Below are 17,511 nucleotides of genomic sequence, written 5' to 3' on the forward strand. Positions count from 1 at the left end.
GCCTCCCTGCACCTCTCACACACAGGCGTGTGCACACACATGCACATATGTGCACATTTTAATAGACAAGTGTCTATTAACAAGAAACTCTAGGCATACTGGAGTGAATTCCAGAGTTTTTATGAAGATTCATATCAGAAGGGAAATAGAGATGAAACATCACAGGGACCTCATGGCTGTGCATGAGCAGAGAATAGCAGTTGGAAATCTGTTTGCCAGGCACGCCCACAGAAAACCTCAGTCTCTCCCCATCCCATGTGTCAAGGTGAGAGACAAATAATACAAGCTTCTTTTGCTTTTCCAAAGAACACTGTGATAGCTTTTTTTGTCCGATTATGCTACAGCTCTACAGCTCTTGTACTTGTAAAAGGATTGTTTTTCTAACGAGGCAAGAAAAGTCAAAAGAAGTTAATGTCCAAGATAACAGTTATCAGTCTGATATAAATAAAGCAGTGTATAACGTTTGCAATACACTACAATCTACAACTGATAAAGGAGTCTAAGGCCAAATGAGGGTTTAAAAGCAAGCTGATATTGGAAATATCTGCTAAGCTCTCTCTTTCAGCAGATGACTGGGTCACAGTTGCTGCTGAAGCCAGTGTTGCCACTGAAGCCTAGAGTAAGGACATTACTCACCCAGCACAGCTCAGTCTGTCCGTGGGATCCAAAAAAGGTTCAGATGAGATCCAAAAGCTTCACCCACATCCTCATACAATGGGGACCATGTTTTAATTCTGTACTGATTACTTAGTGCCAGTAATCCCCGGTTAAGAAGTATACTACAAAGATCTCCCTTGCCCACGTGGTTGCTTTTGTGTTCTTCCCAGGACCCTTCATCTTAACACTGCAGGCAGCTCCATCACAATGTGTTTGTCTTTGTAACTCTCCAGACACCCATACTCCTGTTTTGTGCTTGTTTTAAAATGTCAGAGTGGCTCCTTCCTCGTGTGATTGTGACACCAAAATAATTTTACTAGTTCTGCCTAAATTCCCTTGGGAACCTGTTTCAGTAAGGTACAAACCATGTGTGTATTAAGTCATATGCAACATACACACTCCCCTAAGCCTCTTGGGAGGTGCCTCTGGAGCTTGAAGAAGCTGAAGGCAAGAGCTGAAGCACTGCAAAGGGTGAATATCAGGCATGAGCCATTCCTTATGATTAGAGGCTATCCCAAGTGATGTGTTCTCATATTAGTCATTTCCAGGATCCTAATTTACCTCCATTAATGTCATGACAGCTAAACTTTGCATTCTAAGCAAAGAGCTAGACAACTAGAAATGTAAATTCCCCAGGATCTGATTTCCATTGCTGAAGATTGTCATGGGAGCTTGGTCTCACAAGCTGTGTTTTGGTGAAAGGGGTCTGAAGTGCCAGTATAATTTCTATCACTTTTCAAATCCTTGGCTCTCCACTAGCCCTATGAGTTTTTAATCCATTTGGCAAAATCAGTGATGTACATACATGACCTGGTTTCAGCTGGGATAGAATTAATTTTTCTTCAGTAGCTGGTACAATGTTGTGGTTTTGGATTTGGCATGAAAATAATGTTGATAATACACCAATGTTTTGTGTTTATTTTATTAAACTGCTCTTATCTCAACATACAAGTTTTGGTTTTGATTCTCCTCCCCATTCCACTGGGCTAGGAGTGGGGGAGGTGAGCAAGTGGCTGTGCGGTGCTTAGTTCCCAGCTGGGTTTAAACCATGACAGCATAACAGCATAATTTTTGCTATAATTGGTTTAGCTCATTTCCTTAAAATTATTAAAACATTTGCACAAGCAGCTCTCTTCTCTGATGAATATTTTTCCACAAGAAATCATTCATTCTCTGTTGCATACATTGGGTTGGATTTGGGGTTTTTCCTTATATTTCAGTCTTGAGCTTTAGGATCATGCAATGTTTCCAATGATCACAAGATGCCTTTTTTTTTGACACTTGTTTATTTTCAACAGTAGTGTGAGATACAGTAGAATACATGTGGGAACCAGATAATCATGTATTATTTTATAGTGAATTTTTCAGTAGATTATTCCAAATATTACATATAGAATTTTTAAGTTCTGTTACATTAGTTCTGATATCATGGTGACTAAGCACTTAAACAATAAGCAGTCTTGTGGAAAAATCCATATACACAGTTTTCCTTACCTCATTTGTCCTAAATTTCAGACTGCAACAGGATGACTTAAGTGGGTAGCAAATACTGCAGTCTATATTTACATATTTTCTATTCAGAAAGTCCTTGAGAAACTCAGATACACACAGGCTGAACTGAGATACAAAAAATTGTGCATGGTGCTCTCACCTCTCACCTTGGAAAAAAAGACTCACAATGTAAATTCTCACATATTTTAATAAGATTAAAAATATTGGATGGTGTATAATATCCTGAATGTGTCACACAGCCAGCAGATAAGATGTTTCAGAGCACAGCGGCAGCTGCTCTGCCATCAAGCACTAGAAAGGTTGATGGCCATCGAGCTCTCTAAGCACATACTGTGGTTTTTACTAATAACCAGAAATAAAGCACATTTTGAAAAGCTGATATGCAAATACATGTGACAAACCTAAAGACAGCATAAGATGAATCTCACTCCTACTTCCACTGAAAGGTGGAACACTTGGACAGAAGGGTTATCATGACAACTTGAATGCTGCAGGGTTTCTTCCTTTTTATTTTTTTCCTGAGAATATCTAGAATTTGGGTGATGAACTACTCAGAGTATACACAACGTAAAAGGTATTTGTGTGCTTCAACAGAATCACCCTTGGCTTCCATGCTTTCTTTTCTGAAACCCAGTGACTTAATATTTGAAGGTGCTTGTTAAAGTGCAAATATAGCATTGGAAGCAATCGTGCTATCATGGAGGAGTGAGACTCATCCTATTTTTTGGGGCCCCAAAATGATGACAGACCTGCCAGTCTTCCTGTGATTTCCATCCACAATCATAATAAAACCATTTCCCACCAAAACCAAGAAATGTTTTAAGAGGACATCAAGTATGTTATGAATTGCAGTGTAGAGCTGAAGAGCTTTAGAACACAAATCTCACTCAAACAGTATCAAAGTACATGTTTAAAAAGAATAAAGCAAAAGTATCTTGAATCCATAAAAAGGTCATGCTAGTCTATTATTTAACCAAGCATGACTATTGTACAGTGATGATACCATTGCAAGACAGCTTAGAGGAGCACGTATCCCTGTGCTAAACTAAGTCCTAATAGATGCTGAAGAGTGATGTTCCCTTGTATGAATGTGGTGGGGCAGAACCACCTGTGATTACAGCCACTGCTAAGGATTTACTTTAGGGTGGGTCATAAGCCTCAAGTTGAATACATCTTCTTCCAAAATTAAGCATATTGCTGAAAGCCTCGGATTTTAGAAAAAACACAGCGAAGTGTGCAAAGCCATCACGCCCCAAAAAAGCTCGGGATCACTTCCACTGTAGTCAATGACAAACTCCTCCACAAGTTTTAATCTGTGGGATCAAGAGCAGACCTACCACACATTGCTTACCTGCTAATGTCTAATGGCTGGCATCAACCTTTACTGCCTGCTGTCCTCTATTATAGCATCCCTTATTTTCCCTGATCTTTTCAGAAGTGTCGGGATCTTATCCTCAATAAGGAGCTCTGCTGGTTCTGGGGCTGGTTCTGAGTGTTTGCCACAGTTCATTACTACAGGAAAAAGATCCTCCTAACAGAGGTGGCTGGTGCTATGCTCACATTATGCTCACCTCAGCAGCAGAATCAGGATGGGTGAGGAAAACACACATCAAGCCATTTGTGTAAAGGACCCTTAAGCATAAAGCAAATCACAGCTTCTTATTTAAATAACACAGTACCATGCAAAATTCACAAATTAAGGAGTGTCTTTAAGTACAAAAAATGCAAACCTTTGCTTAAAAATCCACCAATTTTATGTGTATTGTTCTTTACCTTTTTAAGCCATGCAAAAGGTTTAACCAAAATGTCCCTTTAACAAATACAGATTGGAACTATGTAAAAAAAAAGCCCAACTAACTGTCTAGACAAATCCCCCAACAAGTTTTGATCTTTCTCACTGAATTTCTTTATCATGGTAGTTATCCATCTGAGCAGAGGTCTAACACCACACTTGTGCTGCCCTTCCCTTGGGACACTTAGTCCTTGCTGTGGGAAGGAGCTCTTATCTGCAATTTGACATTGTCCATTGCAGGTCCCCAGCCACGCTGAACTGGAAATGCATGAAGGAGTCATGAACCTCATGCTCAGTGCAGGGAACTTGCACCACACTAACAGGGATTAAGACAAGAAAAATGTGGAACTTGAAAAAGGACATGCTGGGACTATACAAGGCTGCAAGCTGGGACACTAGAATTGCCCTTGGATCATAGTGCACAGATTTGAGGGTTGTAGTGGTTTATTATCTCATTAGAAACATCTAATTCCCTGTAATAAAGATTGCATGTAGAGTATGTCAAAGAACAGATGAGGCTAATACAGCCCACAGTCAGGACTAATACTTTTTTTTCCTCTCTTATTGCTAAATAAGCAGGGATAGGTTTTCAATTTAAAAATAAAAACTATATAATTACGGTAATAATACCATGCTCCTGACTGCTCTGCAGCTGCATATTGTAAAACTCAAAGCCACTGATCAGAAACAAAAGCAGTAAGTCAGCAAAAGCTTTACAGAAATGTTCTGCTGGGGTGATTTTGTCTGGCAAAAACCTCTATAGGGGAAAGACTGTTTACCAAACATATTTCATGTCCTTTTGCCCCTAAAACACCCTGCAAGCACTTGAACCTTTTTCTAACAACAGATAAAGAAACCTTTGCCAGAGGTGTAGTTTATGACTATATGAACACAGGAACAAGCAGGGAACCTGTTCAAATAGTTAGGCATCAGTTACAACAAAAAGCCAGAAGGAGTCATCTTTTTATCATCTGTTATAAAAAAATATTTCCCAATCAGTGTCTCAATACAGTTAAAAGTTAAAACCCCTCTACATTACTAATAAATTAAAAAAACACTATCTCCAACCATCTCGTAAGAAAATAGGTAAGTAATTTAAACCTTTAGTTTACATAAATTAGCACAGAAATGTGTATTCAAACAAGTGCACTGAAAACAGATATGCCTTCTTTTCTTCTGATATCTCTTATTTAAGTTATTAAGTAACAGGAAAGCCTTTATACTCTTTGCATGACCTTGAGAGTCTGCTAACACTGAATGGTCAATAGTAAAACCTCAGGAGAATGTTTCACCAGATAGACAATGACAAGAGGGAGCATGAAGTACAATCAGCTGCTTTGCAGCCTTATTACCCTACACTTCAACATTCCATTTCAGCATATTTACTCTTGGGGATGAAGGTAATGTATTTATACAGTGAATCAGATGAGTGAAATTTGATGGGTTGATAGAATTTTTTCTTAAAAGCCTGTTAAAATATCATTTTTTTCAGAGGTAGTCTGCAAGGCAATAGTGATGTACATGAGTGGAAACAATACTCCTTTACTTGACTGTGGATAAAACTCTTAAATAGTGCTGGTGCTGTCTCTGAACCTCGCAGAGAAGGCTTAATGGGTAAGATGCTATAATCGGTGCTGACAACAGCCAATTAAGTGTCAGAAGAACAATCTGATAAGTAGGTCTTCATGTCTATAGGCATTTCCTGGTACGTCTTAACTGTCAATCTGGATGTTACACATCTCTATCTCATTATTGACTGCTTTATTAAAGGAGGATGCTTTCATCTCTTTTTTTTTTTTTTGACTTTGGGGTTGCTCCAGAAAGAAGGAAAGGAAGGTACTAGGAACAAGTCTAAGTTTGGAATAATAGATGGGAAATCCTAATTATAGCTAAGTCCTGATCTTCCAACCGAGCAGGAGTATGGTTTGGTGACACCACTCTGTGCATGTGCCCACACCATACCTTTCAAGAAGTGGAAGGTGCTCAGTCTAGAGGAGATCTGTTTCTTTAATGGGTGGAAGGATATCTGTGGACGTGCTAGCAGGCCGCTCTCTGCTTTCAGTGCTTCTTGCTAGTCATACGGAAGACAACACCTCGCTGGATGGGTCTCTTCCCTTCTTGTCCTCACCCCGGTCGATATCAATCACATGAACTATGCCAGGCTTCAGGATCAGGTCATCGGTCTCTACGTGGCTCCTGTTGTCGTCCACCTCGATGTACTTGCCCTTGGAGGGCTGGGTGGCCTTGCCAAAGACGTCCTTGAAGCGGCGCTTGAGCTCAACGTCTGGGCAATAGACGTACTCGTACAGAGCACCGGCAAGGACGGCTCCGATTATCGGCCCCACCCAGTACACCTGCAAAAAAAGGGGTGGGAAAAATCCCAGGCATTCAGCTTTTAAATTAACAGTGATAAGAAGGCTGACAAGCAGGCCCGCTTATTTGAAGTGAAATAATTTTGTCAAGTTTTATTGATCTATCAGGAAGTTACGTTTTATTGATCTATCTTCTTTACAGGAAGCCTCTTCTAAACTTTTCAATACTCACTGCCAGCTATAGACCACAAATATGGACTCTTTGCAAGAAGATACACAAAGGAAACATCTCTGTAGAAAAGTGATTTTCTTCCTGCATTTTGAACCAAGATGACAATGAACTTTCAAGGAAAAAAAGCCCTTCCTAGTGTACACACAAAGGCCCTTCCTAGTGTACACACAGAGTTCTGCTTTGGTATTTCAGACTTATGTTTCCAAAATATTTCAAATTTGGCATTTAATCCTACACAATTCAACAAGCAGTCAACCACAACAGGCAGTCTGATAATCTAATTTAAATAAGCAAATACAATGGGCATAACACAACTTTGTAGGTACCTATCTATTTAATCATGACAAGAAGCAGTGCAGCAACATTAGTAGGTGCCAAAGCCCACAGGCTCCTGTCAATGGTATGCCAATGTCACTGCTCTGGAGGAAGAGAAAAAGCTGTCTTTTCAAGTGGCCAGGACAGTAACTAAGCTTCTCCTTCAAGTTTCTCCATGGTGCATTTGTTTATTGTTTATAGCTTTAGTTATAAATTACAGGCTTCCTCAGAGTATGGATAATTAATCTTGTGAAAAACTACAGCAGTTTTTCATATGAACAAGCCATCCACTGATAACTGGGTAAATCTGCCTCAATAGGATAACTCTTGGGAACAAAGTTACACATGGTATCGTGTTTGCAGAATTGAAGCCTTAGGGCCTGAAGACAATGCTATTTCTATTCTTAGCTGCAGTGGGAGCAATGTGGGCTTCATACTTTAAAAATCAAGAAAATCCTTATATGCACTGTAATATGCAGCTCTTCCAGTCAGCACTGAAAGTGTCTCTAGAAGTGATTTCCCTCTCTATAATTAGGTGAGGCTGAGCTGTGATCCATCTTTCCCTTATAAAATATGAAATGTTTTTTTGTAAGTTGGATTGTTGGATGCTATAGACATTTACTGCATCATTCACAGCCTGCTTATAACATTATTTCCTGCACAACTGCTCCTGGCTAAGCTGACACTTTCAAACTGAAGCAGGTAACATCTGGCCTGGTCTGCAAATACCAGACTGCAACCTCTTCATCTCTCACTGCAGGCATTTGCCGAGGCAGGTTCTCCCCCAGGAACCAGATCACAGAGGGTCCCTGTTCTCATTTTATACATCTGCCCCAGTTTGCTGCAGAACCAGGTGAAATGTGAAGCTGACAGAATTACTTCCATAGCTCCTCACCAGCAGGACCAGCGGGGTTTGCAATCTGCCTTGGAGGATTTTTCTTTCCAGCAGTTCAATTCTTTCAGTCTCCTTAGGCTGCTTTTTTCATTTTTGTTTTGATCTTTTCATATGATTTCTCTTCTACCCCAGCTACTACCTCCACAAAATGGCCCCTGAAATAGTAAGATGCTATTCCAAAAATGCTGCATGCTGCACTATAGTCCTAGATGAGGAGCATGATGATGCCTAAGCCTGGGGCAGGTCAGTGCCTGTCTTCCTTGGGGATGATCTCTACGGGATGTACTGGGAGCAAATGATGTATGAAAAATCCTGACCACTGTTTGTCACTATGGTAAAGGAAGTATGAAAGGAGAGTTACCCATTGGTTTTCCCATCTGCCCATAATGACAGCAGGTCCAAATGATCGAGCTGGGTTCATGCTGGCACCAGTGTAATTGATCTAAAGCAGAGAGAAAATGTTGCCTGTTATTTAAGTCTGGAAGGTAGTGATTCTATTTCTATGGGACCACCCTGGTTTTGTACAGCTCCTCCTCTTTACAACAGATATCATCACTCCCCTGAGTCTACACTAAGTTAAAAAAAGTCATCACATGAACAGCCAGAAAAGTTCTGGTGCAACACCCTACCCAAGGGGACACTCCTGAGACTCCAAAGGGCTTTGGCATGGGTCCATAAAGAATACAGCAGCTATATAGCTGTAATTGCTCTAAAGGTCACAAAAGTTTCCATTTACTTCTGAAGTAGTCATAAAGGGTAAAGGGATCTATTTTTTAAAGAGAAACCATTAACTTACAGCAAATAAGTGTCCAATTGCAACAGAAAATCCAATTGCTAAAGCTACCGAACCAGTGACATCACTTCGTTTTGAATCACAGCTAGCAAAAATAGTAAAAACCAGCTGGAATGTAATTATCAATTCCACCAGGAGTCCATGCCCAGCAGAAAGATCTCTGTGTACCTGGAAGAAGGCAAAGAAACACCAGAAATGAAGAAAAGGTGATTTTGTAAATCAGAAAAACCATCACGTGCACAAATTGTACTTCAATGAATGGTATTTCTAAATAGTACAAAGTGAAAGACAACAATGAACTTTTAGAGGTACAGATTCCCCCCTCTTCACCCTTCTCCCTTTTTTTTTAACTTTTAAATGTTTTTTTATTTTGAGAAACATGGAAAATCATTGCTGGACTGAGAACAGAAGGCTTAACAGTAACATCCAACTGGAACTTCAAAGTTAGACTGCAGAAGTATAGTTTATTTTTACATAGGGATTTGCAAATGCTGCACTTCCCTTTCTCCATTTTTTTTTCTTGGGAGCACTGTAATTTACTATTCAATTATAAATTCATTAATTAGCCCTGACTTAATTAATTTAAATTTCAATTAAAAATTAAGCAGTGTGCAGCTCAAGTGCATTTTTAATAAGTCCTGCAACAGGGCTAACTGATGGCATTCCTTATTAGTTTAGAACAAAGCTGAAATCTAAGCCACAATCTATTTCAAAAGTATGTCATTTTAAATTGATGTTTTTTCAATCCCCATCATAATAGCATAGAATTAATTTCCCCCCTTCCCAGACCATCTAAAAATGGCATTTCATGCATATACTATTTAAATTTTGTATGTAAATTAACATTACCTGCTGTCATCAGATTTGGGGAAGTTCTAAGAAAGAGAGGTTCTATAAAGGATCAGCTATAGCTATCACACTGCATAAACCCGTCCTAAGGAGAGCTTTAAGCCCTGTCTGGATGTGGTAAATAAACCAGCAAGCTGTTAAAAATCTGTACCTGAGCTCTCCTCATTCTGCGTGACACTGATTCTATTTTCTCAGGGTCTGAGCTAGCCTAGTTCAAGAGGCAGAGGAGGAGTGATTACCGCAGTGACTCCCAGGCCTCCCACCACGCTGGGCGGCGTGACAAGGTAGAGGATGCCCGCGCCCACGATGGCTCCCAGGCACTGGGCAACAATGTAGAAGACGGACTTGGCGAGGCTGATCTTCCTCGTGCAGACCATGGCCACGGTCACGGCAGGGTTGATGTGGCCTCCGCTGATGTGTCCAAAGCACTGCACCATGGTGGCAATGCTGAGTCCAAAGCAGAGGGATATAAGGACCATGTCCACAGGCAGGGGCTTCTCTGCTCCACCCCAGTTGATCGTGGAGCCGAGGCTGAGGAGGACAAAAATGAGCATGGCCAAAAATTCCGCCGAAACGGCTTTCCAGAAGGGCTGAGTCCAGACTCCTTTAAACGCCACCATAATTCTCTCACACTTACACAGACGTCCACACTTACTGAAAAGGAAGCAAATCTTCATCAGAAGTCACCAAATAAACCTTATGCTCTCCTGTTAGGGGCTGCTCTTCAGCTTATTTTGGAGAGAAGGTGGTAACACTGAGTATCTTTTGTCTGGGACAACCACAGACTACACTCTTACAGCAGACTGCCCTTAAAAAATGCCCAGAGTTGGAGTGTCTGCAGAGCACAGGGTAATTAATCACTCCTTGTGATAACTCTCCATAGTTTCAGCTCCCAAAAAGCAACATCTGTGTATTTTGAAATGACCATGAAATTAAGTGTACTCTTTGCTAGCTAGCTTCTGATTTAGAGGCTGTATAGCTCTACCACTTCCAGTGGCCTGTTGATCATCATGTTCATTAAATCAGTGAGTATCCTCTTTTTCTACGCGAATCTGTAATTTTCACAAAGTAGGTAAGATAATTCAATAAAAAGCAGCATCTTAGTTGAAGCCTAGTGGTTTTGATGACAGTGTAGTGTTGGGGAGTTGCCCTGGGAGCTAGAAGAGAAAGTTTATTTGTTTGAACACTCACACAGACCAGTATTTCAATTTATATTTATGCAAAGAGCAGTTTCTTCACTGTGGATAGTGGGTGGAAATTGAATTCAGACAGGAGAATAGATGCAATCCTACATTCTGACCTTTAAATCAATCGTATAATCAATAAAATGCTTTCTTTTGGGCTAACGGCGCCAATTGAGCTGGGGAATAGAGCAATATTTTCTGCATGTGTGGTGTGTAAAACTCTGCATGGCAAAGAAAGAAGTGTCTTGGCTTTTCTTCCTGTCTGGAGATGCTATTTATTAGTCTATACTGCCTTCCTGGTGAGTTACAATTTTGCTAGATGTTCAGATACCTATGAAAGTGGGTCACCAAAGAAAAGTTATTTGTAGTATTAATAAATTAGGAGAATAAGCCAAAAGGGAAGCATTTTAATTAGTTTCTAAGGAATGCTAAAATGATTCTTCTCTAAAAACAAAACCAAGAAACATCCTACCCATCCAAAAAGTAGAAAACAAAAGAAAGAATATTCAGCTGCTACATTTGGGAACAGAATTTCAAGTGGAAGATGGATGAATTTATGCTCAGTTATCTACGGTAACTGAGCTACAATGCATATTTAATACCAGTTACATCAGAAAGAAGCATAAAAGGCATGTCTGCCCTTCTCAAGTCATTGCAAGAGGAATGGCCCATGAATTTCTTAACAGTTACAGCGAGTAAGGGAAAAGCAATTTAATGCTGTGACTGGAGCAAATAAGTTGTTTTCCTGACTCATTTCCTATGCTAATTTACTCTGTATTTTGGATAGGCCTTTTGAGCTCTATCTCAGTTCTCTACATTCTCAGATGAAAACAATTACTTTCTCTCCTAAAAATGGCCCTTGTAAAGTGCTTATGAAGGAATCTGAGACACTTGAATGAGACAAATTCTTCTAGAGAAGTGAAGCCAGAACCTCAAAAGAGAATAAAGTAATACCCCCAATCTTCTGATTTTAGGTCAAACTCAAGATGAATGGAAAGATGTTTTTGTAAGATCTCATATTAACAGTCAGTTAATGGCCAACCATCTAGACTAGACTTTTTGTACAAAAGGAGCCCAAAATCATTGCCTCCCTCAAAGCTGAAGCTCACAGGTATTTGATGTTCTTACCTTTGAACTCTATGCTCAGATTCACACTGAAACTTAAAGGCTTACCTCTGATTCTCTTACTGCTTCCTCACTAATCATTTATCTTAGTGACCTGAGTAAGATATAAGTGCTGTATCCATATTGAGAAAAGCTCATTTTCCCAGTTCCCTGGGCATGTTCTAGGTGAACATAGGGATGACACATACATTGAAGCCCATGGAAGAGAAACCTGGGACCTGGGTGCACAGACAAGGGAAGCAGCACTCAGATACTCTTTTATCCCTCAGCTCAGCTGGGAAGTACCCTGCATTCCCCTGGTGCAAGCTCTCGTGTCATATTCAAGAATTTTGAAAAATTTCCAGCCACCAAGGGCACTATGGGGGGAATGTAGGTTTATGGAGCATGGTGAGTCCTGATGTCTTTGTTCAAATGTGCCTGACTGTCTCTTTCTGTACTCAGAGAACAGCAAAATCAGCAAATTAATTACTCACCTTCATCCCAGAAAGGGGCAGAAAAAGGTGTTTGTATTTGTCATAAGATCATGCAGTTGGCTTCTCACTAGTTGTGGAACATCTTGGAAAATCACCTTAGGAATGAGTGTGTGTGCATGTGGAAGATCACACCTTCTACTGGACTGCTGGTGGGCCTGACTAGAAGGAGGCTGCCCCTTATGAAAGGCAGATCTCATATTGTTTCTCCAGCTGAGAGCACGTGCAGTCAATTCAGTCAATATTATCTGCAGCCCTGAAAATGCAGAAATGCTGCATGCAAGCCAAATGCTTCAAACACAAAAGCTGGCTCATCAACGTAAGTTTTTGTTTTTCCAGAACATCATGCTACATAGAACTCTGTCAGCCATAGTTACAGTTAATGATATAAACATCTATTTTTAATCCATAAAAATCCTTTTTTGAAGCAGTCTGTTCTTCCATGATTTCAACATTAAGCAAAATGCTCAGTTGTCAGGGCCAAATTTTCTTTTAAAAGCCTTCACCTTTCCTCCCTACAGCAAAACCCTCTATAAATGTTAGTAAAAGCTTAATACTGTGTTTAAGCCCTGAGCCCAGGTTTTCACTTAAATTCAAAGGGAATCAGCAACTTAGATATCAAAACCATCTTGAACATCCACTATTTGTTCAGCATGCAGTTAAATTTAAAGGCTGGAGATGAGTCAGAGTGATGGCTGTGACAGGTCTGAAACTGAAATGGGACCTCTCAGCAGCTAAGATTTGCCATCAAAGTTGCAAAACAGGTTTCTTTTTTTTGAGTAGTTGTTCACGTTTTCCTTAGATAAATTCAAAATACAACAGAAAACCACTTTAATGTGATGGTCACACATTAGTTTCACAGGTGGGCACACGGGAAATTCTCTGGTCTGGGCTACAAGATTACACAGTAAATTGTGTCTGATAGGACACAAGGTGGGTTTTGCAGATCACGTTGCCAGCAGGGCTTCAGGCATGATTATGGCTTCAAAACCATAACAGTGTAAATCATAACAAAGGTTTCGGTACGAAAAGTCAAACAGTATTTTAAAAATTCTTCGTTTTGTAACTAATATAATTTCAAGGAGCAGAGCACACATGCTGGACGCAGGCTTGTGGCCAGCCACTCCACATGACCCTGCTGTCACACACGAGTTCTGTGTGTGCAGCGGTTATTTACAGCGGCATCTCCGCAGCAAACTCCCACGCTGCCCGACCTGAGCTCGCACGGCCGGCTGGAGCTCAAATGGACATCGGGCACCTGCCGGCCAGCTTGGAGGGACGAGGGCGACACGCCACTCTTGCAAAACCAGTGCACGGTCGCAGGGCTTGCTTGTAATCATTCTGCCTCATTTTCCAAAAAGCTGTTAAATGAGCGATTGGCATGGGTATCCACAGCAGGTGGGGAGTCTTGGGAACCCCGCAACTTTGTGCGGTACCTGGGCTTTCTCCACACACGACTCTCTGTTGCAGGACCGCAACTAGACAACGGAGTTTTAACATGTGGAAAGAGATTGTGAGTTTGCTTCTCTCTGCACCCTTCGCACCTCTGATGTTAAAACTCCAGAGCGACCGACAGGCTCCGATAGTGCCTTCGGGAAGGGGGAGCTGCTGCCTGGCTGCCATCCCTCGGTGCAAAACGCAGGACGAGAAAAGCAGCAGCGCGGAGCCAGAAAAGCAGCAGCGCGGAGCCAGAAAGGCAGCAGCGCGGAGCCCCGCACCTGGCTCCGGACAGTCCCATCCCGAAACCGCGCACCCCTCTCGCCGAAGCTTTCCATAAACTCATCTTTGGTTTTGGGGGGGCTGTCCTCTCCCGCCTGCCTGTCCCCTGCCTGTCTCCTGTCTCCCGCCTGCCCTCCCTCCCCCGCGCAGGGCCGCGCACTCACCCGCGGCGCGGAGCGGCCGCTCCGTCGCTCATGCCTCCCCGGCGGGCGCGGGTGAGCGGCGGGGCCGGGGCGGGGGCTGGGGCCGGGGCTGGGACCGGGGCTGGGGCCGGGGCCGGGGCCGGGGCTGGGGCGGGGCGGGACGCTCCCGAGCGTGCGGCGCTCCGCTCCCTACCTGGTGCGGCGGGCGGGCGGGCGGCACTCGAGGAACGGGCGGCGGGGCAGCGGCTGCGGGCCGGCTGCGGTCATGTGCCGCTGAGAGCACGGCAGGGGCGTCGGGCTGCCGGGCAAAGAGAAACGAGAGTGCTGTGCTCCTGCGGCGCGGGGCCGCCCGGCAATGGGGAAGGACTCGAAAGCTGCTCAGTTTGTTCTCTGCCGCTCAGTGTATTGAAGGGAAAATAGCCCTAGCAGCTCAGCAGCCAGGGAGTTTTATCCATCTAAAATGCCTGTTAGTACCTTACTAGAACTCTACTGGTTACAAAATCATAGAATCATGGAATATCCTGAGTTGGAAGGGACCCACTAGGACCGAGTCCAAACCCAGGCTCTGCAAAAGACAGCCCCAAGGATCCCATTATGTGCCTGAGAGCATTGACCGAACACCACTTGAGCTCTGGTGCTGTGACCACTTCCCTGGTGAGCCTGTTCCACTGCCAAACCACCCTCTTGGTGAAGAATCTTTTTGTAGTGTGCAACCTTAACATGTCCTGACACAACTTCATTCTGTTCCCTCGGGTCCTATCATTGGTCACCACAGGGAAGCGAGCAGTGCCTGCCTTTCACTGCCTCTAGACTGTGATGGGTCTCCCCTCAGTGTCCCTTTCTTCTGCCTGAACAAGCCAAGTGACCCCAGCCACTCTGCATATGGCTTTCCCTCTAGGCCCTTCACCCTCCTTGTAGCCCTCCTTTGGTTGCTTTCTAATAGCTTTATATAGTTCTTATATTGTGTTTTGTTTGTTGAAGTTGCTAAATTGAATGAAGTTTTGACTAGTATGAAATGCCAAATGGAGGCCACTGGAAAATAGTGTTTAAATTAGACTGTGATGCTGTCTGTTGAGAAAATTCACATGGTCATTACTCAGTGCCTCTAAAGCATGAAAACAATTCAATGAAAAACAGCCCTTCATGTAATAAGAAAAAACCTTACGCCCCAGGCACAACTATCTCATTAGAGAATGCACAGAAACTGTCACTTGAAGAAGACATGGTTGAGAATGGAACAAACTGTATAGAAAATCTGATTTAGACCTTTGCATAGTCTAGAAGAGTATGTGCATAAGTTATACTGAATACATTCTAAAGAATATGTTCAATTGTTAAATGAGTTTAAACTACAGGTAAAGCCATGCATCCATGCATCAACAGAGAAAAATCAAAGTTTGGCATGACCAGCCAGCCTGTACAAAACACATTGTACCAGATAATCCTTCTAACCATGAGTAAACAGTGCCAGATCTGAAGAACTGCTCCAGGAAACCACAGACAGGAACTCCTCCCTGAGCCTCTGCTAGGAGATTATAGACAATAATTTACAACAGTGAAAAGCGAGTTTATACTCGCTTTTATATTATGTATAACACTATCAATTAAGGACACCCTAGACAAATTTATAAATACAGCAATAAAAAAGTCATATCCATATGTTAAATGCTTACCAATCACAGTTTATGGCAAACACAGGCTATCATAATGTACAGATGTGGGTGTTTCTCTCAATTTGCCTGCTCCTCCTCTAAAGCCATGTCATAAAGGATGCCAAGAGACACTCACAATTTGATGGCAAAAGAGAAGCTGCAGGCTTGATGCTTGCTTTTTTTTGTTTTCAAACTTCACTTTATTTGCATATGTCTTGAGCGTAGTCAAGGGTTGGGTGGGGGGGTGGTTGTGTACAGTCATTACACATCCCTGCTCTTTCATTTGCTGTCTTTGGGTTTTCAATCTAAGCCCTTCACAACCTGCTACAGTGATTTCAAAAAAAAAAACAAACTCACTTGTTCTTTGGCACCTTGTGGATTCTGCTCCTCTTGCATGTTTGTTTGTTCACAAACAAAATTCACTTAGCAAAACCAGTAATTGCTTTTCTTTTTCTGGCAGATAGCGTATATCTGCTCTTTTTGATCTGCAGAGCAGATCACTGCCACACGGAGAAGCCAGAACATTAATAGCTTCTGTCACTGCTACCATTCTTATTGTGAAAGATCTTCTGGAGGATTAGACAAAGGTTGTGGCCACATGAAACAGAGAAAGGCAATGCTTCGGGCGCAGACCTGGAGCGAAGTGCTCTGTGCCAGCTCTGATCAAACAAACAGACTATGTTCTGTTGAAACCACAGAAGGCAAGGAAGACATCCCTTGAGATGGCACTGAAAATCAGAGGAAAGCTGCCCCAGTTTATCCAAGTGTAAATTTGTCAGTTTTGGGAGCTGGGATCACATACGTTCTTTTTTTTGTTTGTTTGTTCATATTTTTTTTTTTTTTTTCTTATATGTTGTCATCTTTATAAAATCTGGGTTAACTTGTTTTGGACTTCTATCCAACAGTGAAATACTCCTGCTACTGTACTCAACATAGTTAAGGAAATAACTTACAAAAGAGTATTTTGAAAAATTTAAAGATGGCGTTAAAACTTAATCCATGTCAGGGTGAGGGGAAATGTGCAGAGGAATCTTGCTGTGCTTCTGCTTCTCCTTCACTGAACATTAAGTCTGAGTTTCTACGGTAATTTCTAGGGCATCATGAATTAAAGATCTCTGTAGGAACTTGAGCCATGGTGAGAAGATGCTGCAACACATTAGACATCCCCATTCTGAACAAGAACTTCCCAGACAGTTGAAGCATGCTGGATCTGGGATTTCAGTTTGGTCAGTTATGGAGGAGAGGGCACACTGCCAAAGTCAGAGAGGAATGTGCAAACAGCTAATTCCAGCTAAAACAATATGAGGGAGAGAGGCAGAAAAACTCCCAGCACTAGACTCTGTCATCTCACTGAATAGCAGTGTGGGAAGAGTCCCTTCACTGCTATGGCAAATCTCATAGATACCCATCCTGGGCAGCTCTGTCAGACTGTGGGGTTTGTCAGCCAGGACCGAAACAGATTTAAAGAAAGACCAAAACCTAACAAAAGAACGCAATTTAGAAGCACTGTCTGTTTTCTCAGTGTCTTAGTCCTTTTCCACCTCTACCTAGTGGACCTGGACTCTATCCTTCCTTGTACTGCTGTTGTTAAGCTCTTCAGCTTGCTGGACTCCTCTCAGCATCACTTCAGGCTTTTAGTTCCCAAAAGCAAGGAGGTTTACATGCCTGTGCTTTCTCTCTCTCTCTCTCTTGCCCTCTCTTTCTTCTGGGTGTTCCTGCCCTTTTCAGCAGATCTTGAGCCCACCAGCCAATTTCAACTACAGCTGACGGAGAATCAGAAATCCCAAAGCTGTTTAGGCTCCTGCCAGTTCCATGGGCATGAGTGGCTGCAGGTAACCACAGCAGAAGGGACACTTGCTGT

The 17,511-nt window shown here is 42.2% G+C and overlaps 1 protein-coding gene and 1 long non-coding RNA gene across 4 annotated transcripts in view; one reads left to right on the forward strand and one right to left on the reverse strand.

Moving 5' to 3' along the window:
* Positions 1-2,338: 2,338 nt before the first annotated feature.
* On the reverse strand, positions 2,339-14,537 carry AQP4 (aquaporin 4). Of its 2 annotated transcripts, none has more exons than XM_077185092.1 (5): positions 14,192-14,537; positions 9,597-10,011; positions 8,512-8,676; positions 8,077-8,157; positions 2,339-6,315 (listed from the first exon to the last, which is right to left on the reverse strand). In XM_077185092.1, the coding sequence occupies exons 1-5, from the start codon at positions 14,263-14,265 to the stop codon at positions 6,037-6,039; spliced, it is 1,014 nt and encodes a 337-aa protein (XP_077041207.1). In that variant the 5' UTR covers positions 14,266-14,537; the 3' UTR covers positions 2,339-6,036. The 2 variants fall into 2 exon arrangements, with proteins under 2 accessions (XP_077041207.1, XP_054498010.1); XM_054642035.2 differs by lacking the exon at positions 14,192-14,537 and adding an exon at positions 14,020-14,166.
* Positions 14,003-17,511, forward strand: part of LOC143695107 (uncharacterized) — a 39,402-nt gene continuing 35,893 nt past the window's right edge. For both annotated transcript variants that reach the window (XR_013184029.1, XR_013184030.1), the window contains exon 1: positions 14,003-14,070. This is a non-coding gene — a long non-coding RNA (uncharacterized LOC143695107). The remainder of the gene's footprint in view (positions 14,071-17,511) is intronic.

The sequence above is a fragment of the Agelaius phoeniceus genome, chromosome 1 (genome assembly GCF_051311805.1).
Source record: "Agelaius phoeniceus isolate bAgePho1 chromosome 1, bAgePho1.hap1, whole genome shotgun sequence".
In the NCBI taxonomy this organism is placed as follows: domain Eukaryota; kingdom Metazoa; phylum Chordata; class Aves; order Passeriformes; family Icteridae; genus Agelaius; species Agelaius phoeniceus.

Coding starts and splice junctions, on each gene's coding strand:
- AQP4 (XM_077185092.1), bottom strand. CDS start 14,265: ATGACCGCAGCCGGCCCGCAGCCGCTGCCCCGCCGCCCGTTCCTCGAG. Junction 10,012..14,191: donor CCGCCCGCCCGCCGCACCAG/GTAGGGAGCGGA, acceptor CTTCCTTTTCAG/TAAGTGTGGACGTCTGTGTA. Junction 8,677..9,596: donor GAGGCCTGGGAGTCACTGCG/GTAATCACTCCT, acceptor GCCTTCTTCCAG/GTACACAGAGATCTTTCTGC.